The 19,593-nt window shown below is 72.4% G+C and overlaps 3 protein-coding genes across 5 annotated transcripts in view; 1 reads left to right on the forward strand and 2 right to left on the reverse strand.

Moving 5' to 3' along the window:
- Positions 1 to 1,572: 1,572 nt before the first annotated feature.
- On the reverse strand, positions 1,573 to 4,009 carry MRPL52 (mitochondrial ribosomal protein L52). The gene is made up of 5 exons (XM_064503349.1): positions 3,862 to 4,009; positions 3,536 to 3,605; positions 2,943 to 3,010; positions 2,707 to 2,771; positions 1,573 to 1,888 (listed from the first exon to the last, which is right to left on the reverse strand). The coding sequence occupies exons 1-5, from the start codon at positions 3,992 to 3,994 to the stop codon at positions 1,766 to 1,768; spliced, it is 459 nt and encodes a 152-aa protein (XP_064359419.1). The 5' UTR covers positions 3,995 to 4,009; the 3' UTR covers positions 1,573 to 1,765.
- A 151-nt stretch (positions 4,010 to 4,160) lies between these two features.
- Positions 4,161 to 17,081, reverse strand: OXA1L (OXA1L mitochondrial inner membrane protein). Of its 2 annotated transcripts, XM_064503341.1 has the most exons (10): positions 16,977 to 17,081; positions 16,357 to 16,440; positions 15,477 to 15,726; positions 11,863 to 12,006; positions 10,854 to 10,939; positions 8,513 to 8,677; positions 7,068 to 7,172; positions 6,042 to 6,192; positions 4,778 to 4,858; positions 4,161 to 4,299 (listed from the first exon to the last, which is right to left on the reverse strand). In XM_064503341.1, the coding sequence occupies exons 1-10, from the start codon at positions 17,031 to 17,033 to the stop codon at positions 4,193 to 4,195; spliced, it is 1,230 nt and encodes a 409-aa protein (XP_064359411.1). In that variant the 5' UTR covers positions 17,034 to 17,081; the 3' UTR covers positions 4,161 to 4,192. The 2 variants fall into 2 exon arrangements, with proteins under 2 accessions (XP_064359411.1, XP_064359412.1); XM_064503342.1 differs by lacking the exon at positions 4,778 to 4,858.
- Positions 17,082 to 17,164: 83 nt separating this feature from the next.
- Positions 17,165 to 19,593, forward strand: part of RNF31 (ring finger protein 31) — a 38,999-nt gene continuing 36,570 nt past the window's right edge. Inside the window, exon 1 of one of the 2 annotated variants that reach the window (XM_064503332.1) lies at positions 17,165 to 17,378. The gene's annotated coding sequence lies outside the window, so the exon portion shown is untranslated. The remainder of the gene's footprint in view (positions 17,379 to 19,593) is intronic. The other variant, XM_064503333.1, reaches the window with a different exon arrangement.

Here is a 19,593-nt window from a genome sequence, read left to right on the forward strand (position 1 = left end):
CTACTGGGAGGCACTGGGAGGGGACTGGGGGTGACTGGGAGGCGACTGGGAGGCACTGGGAGGCACTGGGAGGGGACTGGGGGAGACTGGGAGGCAACTGGGAGGCACTGTGAGCTACTGGGAGGCCACTGGAGGCTACTGGGAGGGGCCTGGGGGCACTGGGAAGGGAGTGGGGGCTACTGGGAGGGAAGTGAGGTGACTGGGAGGCCACTGGGGGCTGCTGGGAGGCACTGGGAGGAGCCTGGAAGCTACTGGGAGGCACTGGAAGGCAGTGGAAGGAGACTGGGGACTACTGGGAGGCCACTGAGGGCTACTAGGAGGCCACTGGGGGCTACTGGGGGGCAGTGGGAGGGCACTGGGGGGGCTGGGAGGGGACTGGGAGGCACTGGGAGGGGACGGGGAGCTACTGGGAGGGGACTGGGGGCCACTGGGGGGCACTGGGAGGCACTGGGAGGGGCTGGGGGGCACTGGGAGGTGCTGGGGGGGCACTGGGAGGTGTTGGGAGGTGCTGGGAGGCACTGGGAAGACCCTAGGGGCTACTGGGGGACACTGGGAGGCACTGGGAGGGGCTGGGGGGGGCACTGGGAGGCACTGGGAGGGTATGGGGGGGCACTGGGAGGGCACTGGGAGCCACTGGGAGCACTGGGAGGTGCTGGGAGGGGACTGGGAGGCACTGGGAAGACCCTGGGGGCTACTGGGAGGCACTGGGAGGGCACTGGGAGGCACTGGGAGCAGTGGGAGGTGCTGGGGGGGCACTGGGAGGCACTGGGAGGCACTGGGAGGTGCTGGGAGGCACTGGGAAGACCCTAGGAGCTACTGGGGGACACTGGGAGGCAGTGGGAGGGGCTGGGGGGGGCACTGGGAGGCACTGGGAGGGGACTGGGGGCTACTGGGGGACACTGGGAGGCTCTGGGAGGGCACTGGGAGGCACTGGGAGGCACTGGGAGGGGACTGGGGGCTACTGGGGGGACACTGGGAGGCTCTGGGAGGGCACTGGGAGGCACTGGGAGGCACTGGGAGGTACTGGGAGGTGCTGGGGGGGGCACTGGGAGGGCACTGGGAGGCACTGGGAGCACTGGGAGGGGCTGGCGGCCGCGCGGGGTCTCGTGCCTGGGCCGGGCGCCCGGCGATGAGGTCAGCGCTGCCGCCACAGCTGGCGCCGCCGGGGCCACATCTGGAGCGGGGGGGGGCGGGGGGGGGGCAGGCGCGTGACGGGCGGCGGGCCCAGGCGTCCGGGAGGCCCCGCTCCCCCCCCTTCCCTGCCGAAGGGGGCCCAGGCGTCCGGGAGGCTCCACAACCCCCCTGGCAAAAGGGGCCCAGGCGTCCGGGAGGCCCCATTTCCCCCCCCCCCCCAACAAAAGGGGGCCCAGGCGTCCGGGCAGCTCCCCCCACAACCAAAAGGGGCCCAGGCGTCCGGGAGGCTCCCCAAATCCCTCCCCCAAAAGGGGCCCAGGCGTCCGGGAGGCCCCATTTCCCCCCCCCCCATCAAAGGGGGCCCAGGCGTCCGGGAGGCCCCAATTCCCCCCCCCCCCCAAAGGGGCCCAGGCGTCCGGGCACAGACAACCACCACTGTGGGGGGGTCAAACATGGCTCTTTATTGCGGGGGGGGGGGACCCTGGAGGGGGGGCCCAGGCGTCCGGGCAGCCCCCCCCCCCCCCCCCCCCCCGGCTCCGTCTGCAGCGGGCCCAGGCGTCCGGGTGGCGTCGCTCTCCTGGTGCCGCGCGGGACCCAGGCGTCCGGGCTCCTCACTGGTCCTTACTGGTTCTTACTGGTCCTGACTGGGCGGCGCTGGGGAGCCCTTGGGGCGCAGGGAGGGGGCGGGGGCCGCCGGGGGGGGCCGGGGCTGCGCTGCCGCTTCCAGGGCTCGGCCCAGCTGCACTGCCCGCCGCTGCGGGGGGGGGCAGGGGGGGTCAGCGGGGCCCAGGCGTCCGGGAGGGGCCCAGGCATCCCGGGGAGGGGCCCAGGCGTCCGGGGGAGGGCCCAGGCGTCCGGGAGGGGCCCAGGAGTCCAGGGGAGGGGCCCAGGCATCCGGGGGAGGGGCCCAGGCGTCCGGGAGGGGCCCAGGAGTCCAGGGGAGGGGCCCAGGCATCCGGGAAAAGGGCCCAGGCGTCCGGGAAAAGGGGCCCAGGCGTCCGGGAGGGGCCCAGGCGTCCGGGAAAGGGGCCCAGGCATCCGGGAAAAGGGCCCAGGCGTCCGGGGGAGGGGCCCAGGTGTCCGGGGGAGGGGCCCAGGCGTCCGGGGGAGGGCCCAGGAGTCCAGGGGAGGGGCCCAGGTATCCCGGGGAGGGGCCCAGGTGTCCGGGAAAGGGCCCAGGCATCCGGGGGAGGGGCCCAGGCATCCGGGAAAAGGGCCCAGGAGTCCAGGGGAGGGGCCCAGGCGTCCGGGGGAGGGGCCCAGGCATCCGGGGGAGGGGCCCAGGCATCTGGGGAGGGGCCCAGGTGTCCGGGAGGGGCCCAGGCGTCCGGGAAAAGGGCCCAGGAGTCCGGGGGAGGGGCCCAGGCGTCCGGGGGAGGGGCCCAAGCATCTGGGGAAGGGCCCAGGCGTCCGGGAGGGGCCCAGGCGTCCGGGAAAAGGGCCCAGGCGTCCGGGGGAGGGGCCCAGGCGTCCAGGGGAGGGGCCCAGGTATCCCGGGGAGGGGCCCAGGTGTCCGGGAAAGGGCCCAGGTGTCCGGGAGGGGCCCAGGCGTCCGGGGCTCCCGCCACTCACCGCGAACGCCTCGTTCTCCTGCCGCCGCCGAATTTGTCCCTTCCACAGCGGGGCCGGGCGGCCATCTTGGAGGGGGGAGGGGGGAAGGGGGGGGTGTCAGGGACCCAGGCGTCCGGGCGGCCCCAATCCCACCTCTGGCGGGGGGGGGTGGGGTGGGGGTGGGGCTGCCCCCTTGGCGGGACCCAGGTGTCCCCCCTCCCCCCCTCGAGGGGCCCAGGCGTCCGGGCGGCGCTCACCAACGAAGGACCAGTCCGGCAGGTCGCGCAGGGGCCCGTAACCGGCCGTGCTGGGGGCCAAGCCCTGCCTGGGGGGGGGGAGAGTGAGGGGCCCAGGCATCCGGGGAAGGGGCCCAGGCGTCCGGGAGAGGGGCCCAGGTGTCCGGGGAGGGGCCCAGGTGTCCGGGAAAGGGGCCCAGGAGTCCGGGGAAAGGGCCCAGGAGTCCGGGAAAGGGGCCCAGGCGTCCGGGAGAGGGGCCCAGGTGTCCGGGGAAGGGGCCCAGGTGTCTGGGGAGGGGCCCAGGCGTCCGGGAGAGGGGCCCAGGTGTCCGGGAGGGGCCCAGGTGTCCGGGAAAGGGGCCCAGGAGTCCGGGGAAAGGGCCCAGGAGTCCGGGAAAGGGGCCCAGGCGTCCGGGAGAGGGGCCCAGGTGTCCGGGGAAGGGGCCCAGGTGTCCGGGGAAGGGGCCCAGGCGTCCTGGGAGGGGCCCAGGTGTCCGGGGAGGGGCCCAGGAGTCCGGGGAGGGGCCCAGGAGTCCGGGGGAACCCTCCCGCCCCTCCCCCGCAGACCCCCCCCGCTGCCCCTCCCCCCGGGGGGCCCAGGCGTCCCGGCTCACTCGACTCTCCATTGGCCCAGGCGCACGTGGGGGCGGGGCGGGGCGCTCTGCGTCCGGGCCCGGAGCGCCGCTGGGGGAGGGGGGGAAGGGGGCGGGGTCAGAATAGCCCCGCCTCCTTCAGGCCCCGCCCTCCCGAGCTCCGCCCCCCCAACACGTTTCCACCCCCCCAACACACTTCGCGCCCCCCCTTTTTGGCCCCCTCCCCGCGCCGTAGCCCAGCCCACCCCCTCCCCTTGACCCCCGCCCTCCCATAAGCCCCGCCCTCTCTCCAGGCCCCGCCCCCTGCCCCAGGCCCCGCCCCTCCTCCGCGCTCGCCCCGGCGCTACCGATCCGCATGATCCTGCGCGCCGCCATGGCCGCGGCCGGAAGTCCCGCCGCCCGCCGGAAGCGGCTCCACCCCGGAAGTGCCCGGCGGCGCCGCCCCGCAGGGCGCCGCCATTTTCCGTACGGCGCCGCCATTCTCCGTACGGCGCCGCCATTTTCCGTAACGGCGCCGCCGCGGCCCCGCAGGGCGCCGCCATCTTGTGCCGCGCGCCATCTCGGCCCCGCGCTACGGCGGCCGCGCGGCGCCAAACCGCGCGTTATTCCCCCCCCCCCTCCCCCGCGGGGCGCAGCGAGGAGGCGGTTTTGGGGCGAAACGGGGCTTTATTGGGGCCGTCAGCCGAGCGTGTCCTTCCAGGGGCGGCGGGGGGGCGGCGGGGGGGCGGGCGCCGGCCCCCCCGGCTGCTGCAGCGGGTTCTGGGCGAAGGTCTGGCGCAGCGGCCCTGCGGCAGGGGCGTGAGCGGGGCGGGGGGGGGGCGAGAGAGACCCCCCCCACGTGACCCCCCTCGTGCAAGAGACCCCCCCGTGCAAGACCCACCCCCGTGCAAGAGACCCTCCCTCGTGCAAAGGCCCTCGTGCAAGAGACCCCCCCGCGTGTGACCCCCCGTGCGAGGTCTGCCCTCGTGCAAGAGCCGCCCCTCGTGCAAGAGACCCCCTGTGCAAGGGACACCCCCCGTGCAAGAGACACCCCCTGTGCAAGAGACACCCCTCGTGCAAGAGCCACCCTCGTGCAAGAGCCGCCCTCGTGCAAGGACCCTCGTGCAACAGAACCGCCCCCCTCATGCAAGACCCACCCCCGTGCAAGAACCACCCTTGTGCAAGAGCCATCCTCGTGCAAGCACCATCCCCGTGCAAGGCCCCCTCGTGCAAGGCCCCTCGTGCAAGCCCCCCCCCCGTGCCAGCCCCCCCCGTGCCGCTCACCCTTGGCGGCCAGGGCCAGGTGGTTGCGGAGCCGCCAGTCGCGCTGCTCCCGCCGCTGGGCCGCCTGCGCCTCCCGCCAGCCTGGGCACGAGCGGGGGTCACCCCGGGCAAACCCCCCCGGGCAAGAAACCCCCCTCGTGCAAACATCCCCGTGCAAAAACCCCCCGTGCAAGAAACCTCTGGTGCAAGAAACCCCTCGTGCAAGAAACCCCCTCGTGCAAGAAACCCCCCTTGTGCAAGAAACCCCCCTCGTGGAAACACCCATGCAAGAAACCCCCTCGTGCAAAGAAGCCCTCGTGCAAGAAACCTCCTGGTGCAAGAAACCCCCCTCGTGCAAGAAATCCTTTGTGCAAGAAACCCCCCTCGTGCAAGAAATCCCTCGTGCAAAAAATCTCCTGGTGCAAGAAGCCCCCCCGTGCAAGAAACCTCCTGGTGCAAAAACCCTCCTCGTGCAAGAAACCCCTTCGTGCAAGAAACCCCTTGTGCAAGAAACCCCTTTGTGCAAGAAACCTCTGGTGCAAGAAACCCCCCCGTGCAAGAAACCCCCCCGGGCAAAATCCCCCCTTGTGCAAACACCCCTGTGCAAAACCCCCCCCGGGCAAGAAACCCCCTCGTGCAAGAAACCCCCCGTGCAAGAAACCTCCTGCTGCAAAAACCCTCCTCGTGCAAGAAACTCCCTCGTGCAAGAAGCCCCTTGTGCAAGAAATCTCCTGGTGCAAGAAACCCCCCGTGCAAGAAACCCCCCTCGTGCAAACTCCCCCGTGCAAGAGACCCCCCTCGTGCAAAATCCCTCCTCGTGCCAAACCCTGGTGCAAAACCCCCCCTCGTGCAAAACCCTGGTGCAAACCCCCCCGTGCAAAACCCTCGTGCAAGGCCCCCCCATGCAAAACCCCCCCTCGTGCAAAATCCCTCCTCGTGCAAAACCTGCTCGTGCAAAACCCTGGTGCAAACCCCCCCTCGTGCAAAACCCTGGTGCAAAACCCCCCCTCGTGCAAAATCCCTCCTCGTGCAAACCCCCCCCTCGTGCAAAGCCCTGGTGCAAAACCCCCCCTCGTGCAAAATCCCTCCCCGTGCAACCCCCCCCTCGTGCAAAACCCTGGTGCAAAACCCCCCCTTGTGCAAAACCCCTCCTCGTGCAAATCCCCCCTCGTGCAAAATCCTTGTGCAAAACCCCCCCTCGTGCAAAATCCCTCCTCGTGCAACCCCCCCCTCGTGCAAAGCCCTGGTGCAAGCCCCCCCGCCAGCCCCCCCCGCGGCCGCTCACCCTTGCGGAGGCTGTGGAGGAGGCCGGGGCCGGGGGGGGCGGGGGGGGGCGGGGGGGGCAGGCGGAGGCGGGCCCGCACCCCCGGCACCCGCAGCAGCCCCACGTGCACCGCCCCGAAGACGTTGGACGCCAGCCAGTAGGTCAGCACCGCCTGCGGGGGGGGGGCACGGGGGGGTCAGCACCGCCCTCCTGCGAGGCAGCCTCGTGCGAGGGACCCTCGTGCAAAGGAACCGTCCTCGTGCGAGAGACCGTCCTCGTGTGAGGGACCCTTGTGCAAGGGACCGTCCTCGTGCAAAGGGACGTTCTCGTGCAAAGGGACGTTCTCGTGCGAGGGACCCTCGTGCAAAGAGCCAGCCTCGTGCGAGAGACCGTCCTCGTGCAAAGGGACGTTCTCGTGCAAAGGAACCGTCCTCGTGCGAGAGACCGGCCTCGTGCGAGGGACCCTCGTGCAAAGGGGCAGCCTCATGCAAGGGACCGTCCTCGTGCGAGAGACCGTCCTCGTGCAAGGGACCCTCGTGCGAGGAGCCGTCCTTGTGCAAGGGACCCTCGTGCAAGAGACCGTCCTCGTGCAAGGGACCCTCGTGCGAGGAGCCGTCCTTGTGCAAGGGACCCTCGTGCAAGAGACCGTCCTCGTGCAAGGGACCCTCGTGCGAGGAGCCGTCCTCGTGCAAGGGACCCTCGTGCAAGAGACCGTCCTCGTGCAAGGGATCCTTGTGCAAAGGAATGGCCTCGTGCAAAGGACCCTCATGCGAGGAACCGTCCTCGTGCAAGGGACCCTCGTGCAAAGGCTCGTCCTCGTGCAAGGGACCCTCGTGCAAGGGACTGTCCTCGTGCGAGGAACCAGCCCCCGCGAAGCCCCGCCCCCACGAAGCCCCACCCCTTTCCGCAAGCCCCGCCCCCTCGCAAGCCCCCCCCTCCATGCACCACCCCAGCCCCAGGCGCGAGGCCCCGCCCCCGCGAAGCCCCGCCCCCCGGCGCGAAGCCCCGCCCCCTGTGCCCAGGCCCCGCCCCCCCGGCCGGGCTCACCGTGGGGAAGTGGAAGATGATTGGCAGGAAGAGGAGGGGCAGGAGGCGGAGCAGCTGCCGCGCTGGCCCCGCCCCCGGGCTCGACACCCCCGTCTCCGCCCCCAGCTGCCCCGCGGCGACAGGCGGACGCGGTGACAGGCGGACGCGGTGACAGGCGGACGCGGTGACAGGCGGATGCAGCAACAGGCGGACGCGGGAACAGGCGGACGCGGCGACCCACAGACGCGGGAACAGGCGGATGCGGCAACAGGCGGACGAGGGAACAGGCGGACGCGGCGACCCACGGACGCGGGAACAGGCGGATGCGGCAACAGGCGGACGAGGGAACAGGCGGACGCGGCGACAGGCGGACACGGCAACAGGCGGACGCGGGAACAGGCAGACGCGGGAACAGGCGGACGCAGCGACAGGCGGACGCAGGAACAGGCAGACGCAGGAACAGGCGGACACAGGTCATCCCCCCCTTCCCATAGGGTCTACAGGGCCCCCCCCCTTTCTATAGGGCCTATGGGGCCCCCCCGGTTTCTATGGGGTCTATGAAGCCCCCCGGGTTTCCATAGGGCCTATGGGCCCCCCCCCGATTCCCATAGGGGCTATAGGGCCCCCCCCCGTCGCCCCCAGGACCCATAGCACCTATAGGGCCCCCCAAGTTTCCATAGGATGTAGAGAGCCCCCGCGGTTTCTATAGGGTCTATAGGGTCCCTCATGTTTCCATAGGCTCCACAGCATCCCCCATGTTTCTATAGCATCCATAGGCCCCCCCGGGGTTTCTATAGGGTCTATAGGGTCCCCCGTGTTTCTATAGGCTCCACAGGGTCTCCCATGTTTCTATAGGGTCTAAAGGGTCCCCTGGGGTTTCTATAGGGTCTATAAGGTCCCCCATGTTTCTATAGCATCTAGAGGTCCCCCTGGGGTTTCTATAGGGTCCATAGGGTCCCCCGTGTTTCTATAAGCTCCACAGGGTCCCCCGTGTTTCTATAGGCTCCATAGGCCCCCCCCCCGGGGTTTCTATAGGCTCCATAGGGTCCCCCAGGGTTTCTATAGGGTCCATAGGCCCCCCTGGGGTTTCTATAGGCTCCATAGTGTCCCCCAGGGTTTCTATAGGCTCTATAGGGTCCCCCGGGGTTTCTATAGGCTCCATAGCCCCCCCCCCAGGTTTCTATAGGCTCCATAGTGTCCCCCAGGGTTTCTATAGGCTCCACAGGGTCCCCCAGGGTTTCTATAGGCTCCATAGCCCCCCCCCGGGGTTTCTATAGGCTTCATAGTGTCCCCCAGGGTTTCTATAGACTCCATAGGCCCCCCCGGGGTTTCTATAGGCTCTATAGGGTCTCCTGTGTTTCTATATGGTCTATAGCCCCCCCCCAGGGTTTCTATAGCGTCCATAGGCCCCCCCGGGGTTTCCATAGGGTCTATAGGCCCCCCCCCGCCCCCCGCCCGCGGGGCACCTCGAGGACGAGCCAGGTGGAGGCGGTGACGAGGAGGGGCAGGAGGCCGAGGGGGTCGGGGGCCGCCAGGTCGGGGAACCAGGCGACGCCGCCGCAGCCGAACCCGGGCGCCGGCACCGCCGCCATCCGCCGCAGCGCCACGAAGAAGGAGACGAACACCGGCGCCTGCGGGCACGCGCGCGGCCTCACCCGGATGCCTGGGCCCCTTTTCCCCCCGGACGCCTGGGCCCCTTTCCCCCGGACGCCTGGGCCTGCCCGGACGCCTGGGCCCTTTTCCCCCGGACGCCTGGGCCCCTTTCCCCCCGGACGCCTGGGCCCTTCACCCAGACGCCTGGGCCCTCACCCGCACGCCGGGGCACTTTTCCCCCAGACGCCGGGGCCCCTTTCCCCCGGACGCCTGGGCCCTTCCCCGGACGCCTGGGGCCTTCCCCGGACGCCTGGGGGCCTTCACCCGGACGCCTGGGCCCCTTTCCCGGACGCCTGGGCCCCTTTTCCCCCGGACGCCTGGGCTCCTTTCCCCCCGGACACCTGGGCCCTTCACCCGGACGCCTGGGCCTCTTCCCGGACGCCTGGGCCCTTCACCCGGACGCCTGGGCCCCTTTCCCCCGGACGCCTGGGCCCCTTTTCCCCCGGACGCCTGGGCTCCTTTCCCCCCGGACACCTGGGCCCTTCACCCGGACGCCTGGGCCTCTTCCCGGACGCCTGGGCCCTTCACCCGGACGCCTGGGCCCCTTTCCCCCGGACGCCTGGGCCCCTCCCCGGACGCCTGGGCCCTTTTCCCCCAGACGCCTGGGCCCCTTTCCCCCGCACGCCTGGGCCCTTCACCCAGACGCCTGGGCCCTTCCCAGACACCTGGGCCCCTTCCCCGGACGCCTGGGCCCTTCACCCGGACGCCTGGGCCCTCACCCGCGCGCCGGGGCCCCTTTCCCCCCGGACGCCTGGGCCCCTTTCCTGGACACCGGGGGCCTTCACCCGGACGCCTGGGCCCCTTTTCCCCCGGACGCCTGGGCCCCTTTCCCCCCGGACGCCTGGGCCCCTCTCCCGGACGCCTGGGCCCTTCCCAGACACCTGGGCCCTTCCCCAGACGCCTGGGCCCCTTTCCCGGACGCCTCAGTCCTTCACCCGGACACCTGGGCCCTTCCCCGGACGCCTGGGCCCCTTCCCGCACGCCGGGGCCCCTTTTCCCCCGGACGCCTGAGCCCCTTCCCCGGACGCCTGGGCCCTTCCCCGGACGCCTGGGCCCTTTTCCCGGATGCCTGGGCCCCTTCCCCGGACGCCTGGGCCCTTCCCCGGACACCAGGGGCCTTCACCCGGACACCTGGGCCCCTTTCCCGGACGCCTGGGCCCTTTTCCCGGACACCTGGGCCCCTTTTCCCCCGGACGCCTGGGCCCCTCTCCCGGACGCCTGGGCCCTTCACCCGGACGCCTGGGCCCTCACCCGGACGCCTGGGCCCCTCCCCGGACGCCTGGGCCCCTTCCCGGACACCTGGGCCCTTCACCCGGACGCCTGGGCCCCTTCCCCGGATGCCGGGGCCCTTTTCCCCCGGACGCCTGGGCCCCTCTCCCGGACGCCTGGGCCCTTCACCCGGACGCCTGGGCCCTTCCCCGGACGCCTGGGCCCTTTTCCCCCGGACGCCTGGGCCCCTTTCCCCCGGACGCCGGGGCCCCTTTTCCCCCGGACGCCTGGGCCCCTTTCCCCCGGACGCCGGGGCCCTTCACCCGGACGCCTGGGCCCTTCACCCGGACGCCTGGGGCCTTCACCCGGACGCCTGGGCCCTCACCCGCACGCCGGGGCCCTTCCCCGGACGCCTGGGCCCCTCTCCCGGACGCCTGGGCCCCTCCCGGACGCCTGGGCCCTTTTCCCGGATGCCTGGGCCCCTCACCCAGACACCGGGGGCCTTCACCTGGATGCCTGGGCCCTTTCCCGGACGCCTGGGCCCCCTTCCCGGACGCCTGGGCCCCTTTCCCGGACGCCTGGGCCCTTTCCTGGATGCCTGGGCCCCCTTCCCGGACGCCTGGGCCCCTCTGGGGACGCCTGGGCCCCTCCCCGGACGCCTGGGCCCTTTTCCCGGACGCCTGGGCCCTTCCCCGGACGCCTGGGCCCCTCTCCCGGATGCCTGGGCCCCTTCGCAGATGCCTGGGCCCCTTTTCCCCCGGACGCCTGGGCCCTTCACCCGGACGCCTGGGCCCCTCTCCCGGATGCCTGGGCCCCTTCCCAGATGCCTGGGCCCCTTTTCCCCCGGACGCCTGGGCCCTTCACCCGGACGCCTGGGCCCCTCTCCCGGACGCCTGGGCCCTTCCCCGGACGCCTGGGCCCCTCCCGGACGCCGGGGCCCCCCACCTGCACCAGGGGCACCAGGAAGCCCCGCAGCGGGTTGACGTCATGAGCCTTCTGATAGGCCGCCAGCTCCGTGTAGGCCAGTGTCACTGCGGGGGGCGGGGCCAGTGAGGGGGCGGGGCCAAGGGGAGGGTGGAGCCAGGGAGGGGGTGGAGCCAGGGAGGGGGTGGAGCTTGCTACGGCCCCACCCCCAGCACTGAGGCCCCGCCCCCTCCCAGAGGCTCCACCCCCACCCCAAGCACCACCCCAGGAAGCTCCACCCCCTTCCCCAGGCCACACCCCCACCCACAAGCCCCTCCCCTCCCCATAAGCCCCGCCCCCTCCCAGCAGAGCAGTGCAGCCCTGTTCCCCTTGGCCACACCCCCTTATAGGCCACACCCCCTTATAGGCCACACCCCCTCCAATCCCTGCCAGGGCCAGCCGCTCCCACAGCCCCTCCCCAGGACCCCTCACAGGCCACGCCCCCTCCCACCCAGGCCACGCCCCCTCCCATAAGCCACGCCCACCTCCCCTATCCCTGCCCCAGCCAGCAGCTCCCCCACAGCACCCCCAGCAGGCCCCACCCCCTGCTGGCAGGCCCCGCCCCCTCCCACAGGCCCCGCCCCCTCCCACCCAGGCCCCGCTCCCTCCCATAAGCCACACCCCCCCAGTCCCATCCCTGCCCCAGCCAGCAGCTCCCCCACGGCTCCCCCCCAGCAGGCCCCACCCCCTGCCTGCAGGCCCCGCCCACCTCCCATAGGCCACGCCCCCTCCCATAGGCCCCGCCCACCTCCCCATCCCTGCCTCAGCCAGCAGCTCCCCCACGGCTCCCCCCCAGCAGGCCCCGCCCCCTTCCCACAGGCCCTGCCCCCTCCCCACAAACCACGCCCACCTCCCCCATCCCTGCCCCAGCCAGCAGCTCCCCCACAGCCCCCCCAGCAGGCCCCGCCCCCCTCCCGCAGGCCCCACCCACCTCCCACAGGCCCCGCCCACCTCCCACAGGCCCCGCCCCCCTCCCACAGGCCCCGCCCACCTTGCCGGGGGTCGCCGAGGCGCCGGGCCTCCTGCAGGCGCTGGCCCAGGCGCTGGAGGTGGGGCAGGTGGGGGGCCAGGCGGGCGGCCTGTCGCTGGGCCCCCACCACCAGGGGCAGCAGGGCCGCCCGGGCCCCCGCCGTGCCTGTGGGGCGCCCCACGGCGTCGGGCTCCTGCCCCACGGCCCCCCCCGCGCGGCCCCCCCCTGCCCCATAGCGACAGCCGGGGAGACCCTCCTGCCCCATAGCGACAGCCGAGGAGACCCTCCTGCCCCATAGCGACAGCCGGGGAGACCCTCCTGCCCCACAGCATCGCCCGGGGAGACCCTCCTGCCCCATAGCAACACCCGGGGAGACCCTCCTGCCCCATAGCGACACCCTGGGGAGACCCTCCTGCCCCATAGCGACCACTCGGGAGCTCCTCCTGCCCCATAGCATCGCCCGGGGAGACCCTCCTGCCCCATAGCGACACCCGGGGAGACCCTGCTGCCCCATAGCATCACCCGGGGAGACCCTCCTGCCCCATAGCATCGCCCGGGGAGCCTCTCCTGCCCCATAGCGACAGCCGGGGAGACGCTCCTGCCCCATAGCGACAGCCGGGGAGACCCTCCTGCCCCATAGCGACACCCGGGGAGACCCTCCTGCCCCATAGCATCGCCCGGGGAGCTCCTCCTGCCCCATAGCGACAGCCGGGGAGACGCTCCTGCCCCATAGCGACACCCGGGGAGACCCTCCTGCCCCATAGCGACACCCGGGGAGCTCCTCCTGCCCCATAGCGACAGCCGGGAAGACCCTGCTGCCCCATAGCGTCGGCCGGGGAGACCCTCCTGCCCCATAGCGACAGCCGGGGAGACTCTCCTGCCCCATAGCGACACCCGGGGAGACCCTCCTGCCCCATAGCGACCACTCAGGAGCTCCTCCTGCCCCATAGCATCGCCCGGGGAGACCCTCCTGCCCCATAGCAACACCCAGGGAGCCTCTCCTGCCCCATAGCATCACCCTGGGAGACTCTCCTGCCCCATAGCGACAGCCGGGGAGACCCTGCTGCCCCATAGCGACACCTGGGAGCTTCTCCTGCCCCATAGCGACAGCCGGGGAGACCCTGCTGCCCCATAGCGTCGGCCGGGGAGACCCTCCTGCCCCATAGCGACAGCCGGGGAGACTCTCCTGCCCCATAGCGACACCCGGGGAGACCCTCCTGCCCCATAGTGACCACTCGGGAGCTCCTCCTGCCCCATAGCATCGCCCGGGGAGCTCCTCCTGCCCCATAGCGACACCCGGGGAGACCCTGCTGCCCCATAGCGTCGCCTGGGGAGACCCTGCTGCCCCATAGCGACAGCCGGGGAGACCCTCCTGCCCCATAGCATTGCCCGGGGAGACCCTCCTGCCCCATAGCGACACCCTGGGAGACCCTCCTGCCCCATAGCAACACCCAGGGAGACCCTCCTGCCCCATAGCAACACCCAGGGAGCCTCTCCTGCCCCATAGCGACACCCGGGGAGACCCTCCTGCCCCATAACGACAGCCGGGGAGACGCTCCTGCCCCATAGCATCGCCCAGGGAGCTCCTCCTGCCCCATAGCGACCGCTCAGGAGCTCCTCCTGCCCCATAGCATCGCCCGGGGAGACCCTCCTGCCCCATAGCAACACCCAGGAAGCCTCTCCTGCCCCATAGCATCACCCTGGGAGCTCCTCCTGCCCCATAGCGGCACCTGGGGAGACTCTCCTGCCCCATAGCATCACCCGGGGAGACCCTCCTGCCCCATAGTGACAGCCGGGGAGACTCTCCTGCCCCATAGCGACAGCCGGGGAGACCCTCCTGCCCCATAGCGACACCCGGGGAGACTCTCCTGCCCCATAGCGACAGCCGGGGAGACCCTCCTGCCCCATAGCGACACCCGGGGAGACCCTCCTGCCCCATGGCATCGCCCAGGGAGACCCTCCTGCCCCATAGCGGCTCCTCCTGCCCCATAGCAGCTCCTCCTGCCCCATAGCATCACTCTGCAAGGTCCTCCAGCCCCATAGCAACCCCCAGCCCCATAGGGACCCCCCCAGCCCCACAGCAAGACCCCCCAGCCCCATAGCATCCCCACTTTCTGCCCCATAGCGAGCCTCTCCACCACCACAGGGGCCTCCCCACACCCCATAGGACCCCCCCAGCCCCATAGCGGCCCCCCCAGCCCCATAGCAAGCCTCTCCACCACCACAGGGACCTCCCCACACCCCATAGGAGCCCCATCACACCCCATAGGGCCCCCCCAGCCCCATAGGGCCCCCCAGCCCCACAGGGACACCCCCAGCCCCACAGCAAAACCCCCCAGCCCCATAGCATCCCCACCCCCTGCCCCATAGCGAGCCTCTTCACCACCACAGGGACCTTTCCACACCCCATAGGAGCCCCATCACACCCCATAGAGCTCCCCCAGCCCCATAGGGACCCCTCCCAGCCCCATAGCGGCCCCCCCAGCCCCATAGCGAGCCTCTCCACCACCACAGGGACCTTCCCACACCCCATAGGGACCCCCCAGCCCCACAGCGGCCCCCCCAGCCCCATAGGGACCCCTCCCAGCCCCACAGCGGCCCCCCCAGCCCCACAGCGGCCCCCCCCAGCCCCACAGGGACCCCCCCAGCCCCACAGCGGCCCCCCCCACCCCCATAGCGGCCCCCCCAGCCCCATAGCGAGCCTCTCCACCACCACAGGGGCCTCCCCACACCCCATAGGACCCCCCCAGCCCCATAGCGGCCCCCCCAGCCCCATAGCAAGCCTCTCCACCACCACAGGGACCTCCCCACACCCCATAGGAGCCCCATCACACCCCATAGGGCCCCCCCAGCCCCATAGGGCCCCCCAGCCCCACAGGGACACCCCCAGCCCCACAGCAAAACCCCCCAGCCCCATAGCATCCCCACCCCCTGCCCCATAGCGAGCCTCTTCACCACCACAGGGACCTTTCCACACCCCATAGGAGCCCCATCACACCCCATAGAGCTCCCCCAGCCCCATAGGGACCCCTCCCAGCCCCATAGCGGCCCCCCCAGCCCCATAGCGAGCCTCTCCACCACCACAGGGACCTTCCCACACCCCATAGGGACCCCCCAGCCCCACAGCGGCCCCCCCAGCCCCATAGGGACCCCTCCCAGCCCCACAGCGGCCCCCCCAGCCCCACAGCGGCCCCCCCCAGCCCCACAGGGACCCCCCCAGCCCCACAGCGGCCCCCCCCACCCCCATAGCGGCCCCCCCAGCCCCATAGCGAGCCTCTCCACCACCACAGGGACCTTCCCACACCCCATAGGGACCCCTCCCAGCCCCACAGCGGCCTCCCCAGCCCCACAGCGGCCCCCCCCAGCCCCATAGCGAGCCTCTCCACCACCACAGGGGCCTCCCCACACCCCATAGGAGCCCCATCACACCCCATAGGGCCCCCCCAGCCCCATAGGGACCCCCCCAGCCCCATAGCGGCCCCCCCAGCCCCATAGCGAGCCTTTCCACCACCACAGGGACCTTCCCACACCCCATAGGGCCCCCCCAGCCCCATAGGGACCCCCCCCAGCCCCATAGCAGCCCCCCCCCAGCCCCACAGCGGCCCCCCCAGCCCCACAGCGGCCCCCCGGCTCACCGAGGGCGATGGCCGCCCACCAGGGCAGCCCCACGTCGAAGTGCAGGAACTGCAGCAGGTTCTGCACCAGCCCCACGGGGCTGTAGCCCCCCAGGCCCAGGTCCTCCAGCCCCACGGCGTCCGGCCCCACGGCGGCCTCCAGCCCCACGGCGTCCGGCCCCACGGCGGCCCCGGGCCCCGCGGCGGCGGCCTCGGGCCCCACGGCGGCGGCGGGACCCACGGCCGGGCTCTCCGGGGCGGCTGCCGGTGTCTGCAAGGGGGGTGTGGGGGGGAGGGCTGCCCCACGGCGGCCCCCTCCGAGCTGCCGTCTGCCCCCCTGAGCCCCCCATCTGCCCCCCAGAGCCCCCCATCCTGCCCCATGGACCCCCGAGATGGCTCCCAGCCCCCCATCTGCCCCCCTGAGCCCCCCACCTGCCCCCCATCCTGCCCCATGGACCCCCGAGATGGCTCCCAGCCCCCCATCTGCCCCCCTGAGCCCCCCACCTGCCCCCCATCCTGCCGCATGGACCCCCGAGATGGCTCCCAGCCCCCCATCTGCCCCCCAGGGCCCCTCATGTGCCCCCCAGGCCCCCATCCTGCCCCCCAGAGCCCCTATTCTGCCCCCCAGGCCCCCATCCTGCCCCCCAGACTGTCCCCCAGCCCCACATCTGCCCCCCAGGGCCCCCAAGCTGCCCCCCCGACCCCAATTCTGCCCCCCTGGCCCCCCATCCTGCCCCCCAAGCTGCCCCCCAGCCCCCCAAGCTGCCCCCCAACCCCCAATTCTGCCCCCCAAGCTGCCCCCCAACCCCCAAATCTGCCCCCCCGACCCCAATTCTGCCCCCCCGGCCCCCCAAGCTGCCCCCAAGCTGCCCCCCAAGCTGCCCCCCAGGGCCCCCCTCACCTGGGGGCCGGCGGTGCTGAGGGCCCGGGCCGCGGGGCCCAGCGCCAGGAGGGGCCTGTGGGGCAGCAGCGGCCCCCGCGGGGCCTGCGGCCGGGAGGGGGGGGCACAAGTGACGTCATAGCCCCCCTGGTGACATCATCACCCCACGCCGCCGCCGCCGCCTCGCTCCTCCACCCCCCCCCACGACCTCTGCGGCGCCGGGGTCGGGGTTACCGCAAGGTCGTGACCCCTGTGACATCACCAGCGTGTGACCCCTGCCCCGGCACGGTGTATAGGCAAGCTATGACGTCACTGTGACGCATGATGATGTCAGAGCGCACAAAAATGGCGGGTACTTCAAGGACACGCTGAGACGGGACCGAAACGCCCGCAGCCCACCCGGCCCCCCCCCCCGCCCCGCCGGTGGGCTCGCGGTGACGTCACGGCCACGCATGACGTCACCAGGCGGCGAAACAGCACCGGGGGGGGCAACAGGAGGGGGGATCCCCCCCTCCCCAAACCGCCGGTGGGGGGGTTTCCCCGCTTCCGCCACCCCGAGTGACGTCAGCGCCGGGCCGTGACGTCAGCGCCGGGCCGTGACGTCACGCCCAGCCCCCCCCCTCCCCCCCCCCCCGGCGCACCTGCAGCCTCAGGGCCCGGAGCAGCGGCCGGAGCCGCGGAGCCGCCGCCGCCATCATCGCCGCCACCCACGTGGGAGGAGGGCGGGGGAGAAGCGGCTCTGCGCATGCGCGCGCCGCCGCCCGGCTCGAAGCCGCCGCCGCCATGTCGGGGCCGGGCAGCCCGCGAAAGTGGGGGGGGGGGGGGCGTGGCCGGGCGCGCCGGTGACGTCGAGCGGCGCCGAGCGGCGGGAAGGCGGGCGGCGGCCGCCGCCATTTTGAAGCGCCGGCAGCTGGGCGCGGCGCTCCCGTGTGTGGCGGCCGCCGGCGCCGGTGTGAGGGGAGGCGGGGGCGGCCCGCGGGCTCCCCCCCCCCCCCCGCCCCCAGCCTCGCTGCCGGCCCCCCCGGTAGCCGCCGGCCTCGGAGGTAGGGCCCGAGCAGCCCCCCCCCCCCCCCGCGCCGTGGGGCCTCCGCGGTTCTCTCCTCAGAGCGGCCTGACAGGAGCTGCCCCCCCCCCCCCCCCCCGGCTCGTACCGCGGCCCCCCCCGAGCCTGAGGTGGGGCTGGGCCCCCAAACCCCCCCAGGACCCCCCCAAACCCCCCTGAGCCCCCCCCGAACAGGGGCTGGGGCCCCCCAAGACCCCCCAGCCCCCTCTCAGGACCCCCAAGTTGGGGCTGGGACCCCCAAGTCCCCCCTGGGACCCCACAAACCCCCCCAGACCCCAAAGTTGAGGCTGGGACCCCCAAATCCCCCCCAGGACCCCCCCAAACCCCCTTGAGCCCCCCCCGAACAGGGGCTGGGGCCCCCCAAGACCGCCCAACCCCCTCTCAGGACCCCCAAGTTGGGGCTGGGACCCCCAAATCCCCCCCAGGACCCCCCCAAACCCCCTTGAGCCCCCCCAAACAGGGGCTGGGGCCCCCCAAGACCCCCCAGCCCCCTCTCAGGACCCCCAAGTTGGGGCTGGGACCCCCAAACCCCCCCAGGACCCCCCCAAACCCCCCTGAGCCCCCCCCGAACAGGGGCTGGGCCCCCCAAGACCCCCCAGCCCCCTCTCAGGACCCCCAAGTTGGGGCTGGGACCCCCAAATCCCCCCTGGGACCCCCCAAATTCCCCCCAGAAGCCCCCAAACCCACCTGAACCCCCCCCAAACAGGGGCTGGGGGTCCCCCAGACCCCTCTGGGACCCACATATCCCCCCCGGGACCCCCCCAAACCCCCTTGAGCCCCCCCCAAACAGGGGCTGGGGCCCCCCAAGACCCCCCAGCCCCCTCTCAGGACCCCCAAGTTGGGGCTGGGACCCTCAAATCCCCCCTGGGACCCCCCAAATTCCCCCCAGAAGCCCCCAAACCCACCTGAACCCCCCCAAACGGGCTGGGGGTCCCCCAGACCCCTCTGGGACCCACATATCCCCCCCGGGACCCCCCCAAACCTCCTTGAGCCCCCCCCAAACAGGGGCTGGGGCCCCCAAGACCCCCCAAACCCCTCTCAGGACCCCGAAGTTGGGGCTGGGCCCCCCAAATCCCCCCAGGGCCCCCCAAACCCCTCTCAGGACCCCCAAGTTGGAGCTGGGACCCCCAAATCACCCCCTAGGACCCCCAAATTCCCCCCCCAGGACCCCTAAGTTGGGGCTGGCACCCCTAAATCTTTCCTAGGACCCCCCCAACCCCCTCTCAGGACCCCCAAGTTGGGGCTGGGACCCCCAAATCCCCCCCCAGGAGCCCCCAACCCCCTCTCAGGACCCCCAAGTTGGGGCTGGGACCCCCAAATCCCCCCCCAGGAGCCCCCAACCCCCTCTCAGGACCCCCAAGTTGGGGCTGGGACCCCCAACCCCCCCCCCAGGGCCCCCCAACCCCCTCTCAGGACCCCCAAGTTGGGGCTGGGGTCCCGCAGATCCCCCCCAGGACCCCTAAGTTGGGGCTGGGGCCCCCAACCCCCCCCCAGGACCCCCCAACCCCCTTTCAAGAGCCTCAAGTGGGGGCTGGGACCCCCCAAATCCCCCCTGGGACCCCCCAAACCCCCCCCAGACCCCTAAATGGGGGCTGGGACCCCCCAAATCCCCCCTGGGACCCCCCAAGCCCACCTAAACCCCCCCAAACAGGGGCTGGGGGTCCCCCAGACTCCTCTGGGCCCCCCAAATACCCCCTGGGGACCCCCAACCCCCTCTCAGGACCCCCAAGTTGGGGCTGGGACCCCCAAATCCCCCCTGGGACCCCCCAAATTCCCCCCAGAAGCCCCCAAACCCACCTGAACCCCCCCAAACAGGGGCTGGGGGTCCCCCAGACCCCTCTGGGCCCCGCCAAATACCCCTTGGGGCCCCCCAACCCCCTCTCAGGACCCCCAAGTTGGGGCTGGGACCCCCAAATCCCCCCAGGACCCCCCCAAACCTCCTTGAGCCCCCCCAAACAGGGGCTGGGGCCCCCCAAGACCCCCCAACCCCCTCTCAGGACCCCCAAGTTGAGCCTAGGGCCCCCCAAATCCCCCCAGTTCCCCCCTGGGACCCCTGATACCCCCCTGGGACCCCCCAACCCCCTCTCAGGACCCCCAAGTTGGGGCTGGGCCCCCAAATCCCCCCAGGACCCCCCCAAACCCCCTTGAGCCCCCCCCAAACAGGGGCTGGGGCCCCCCAAGACCCCCCAAACCCC

The sequence above is a fragment of the Dromaius novaehollandiae genome, chromosome 36, assembly GCF_036370855.1.
Source record: "Dromaius novaehollandiae isolate bDroNov1 chromosome 36, bDroNov1.hap1, whole genome shotgun sequence".
In the NCBI taxonomy this organism is placed as follows: Eukaryota; Metazoa; Chordata; class Aves; order Casuariiformes; family Dromaiidae; genus Dromaius; species Dromaius novaehollandiae.

Excerpts from the sequence above, each read along its gene's own strand:
- OXA1L (XM_064503341.1), bottom strand. The coding sequence starts at position 17,033 with ATGATGGCGGCGGCGGCTCCGCGGCTCCGGCCGCTGCTCCGGGCCCTG. Across the intron at positions 8,678-10,853 it reads TCCTGGTGCCCCTGGTGCAG|GCGCCGGTGTTCGTCTCCTT; the intron begins GTGGGGGGCCCC and ends GCGTGCCCGCAG. Across the intron at positions 6,193-7,067 it reads TCATCTTCCACTTCCCCACG|GCGGTGCTGACCTACTGGCT; the intron begins GTGAGCCCGGCC and ends CCCCCCCCGCAG.
- MRPL52 (XM_064503349.1), bottom strand. The coding sequence starts at position 3,994 with ATGGCGGCGCCGTACGGAAAATGGCGGCGCCCTGCGGGGCGGCGCCGC. Across the intron at positions 2,772-2,942 it reads GCCGGACTGGTCCTTCGTTG|ATGGCCGCCCGGCCCCGCTG; the intron begins GTGAGCGCCGCC and ends CCCCCCTCCAAG. Across the intron at positions 1,889-2,706 it reads AGGAGAACGAGGCGTTCGCG|CGGCGGGCAGTGCAGCTGGG; the intron begins GTGAGTGGCGGG and ends CCCCCCCCGCAG.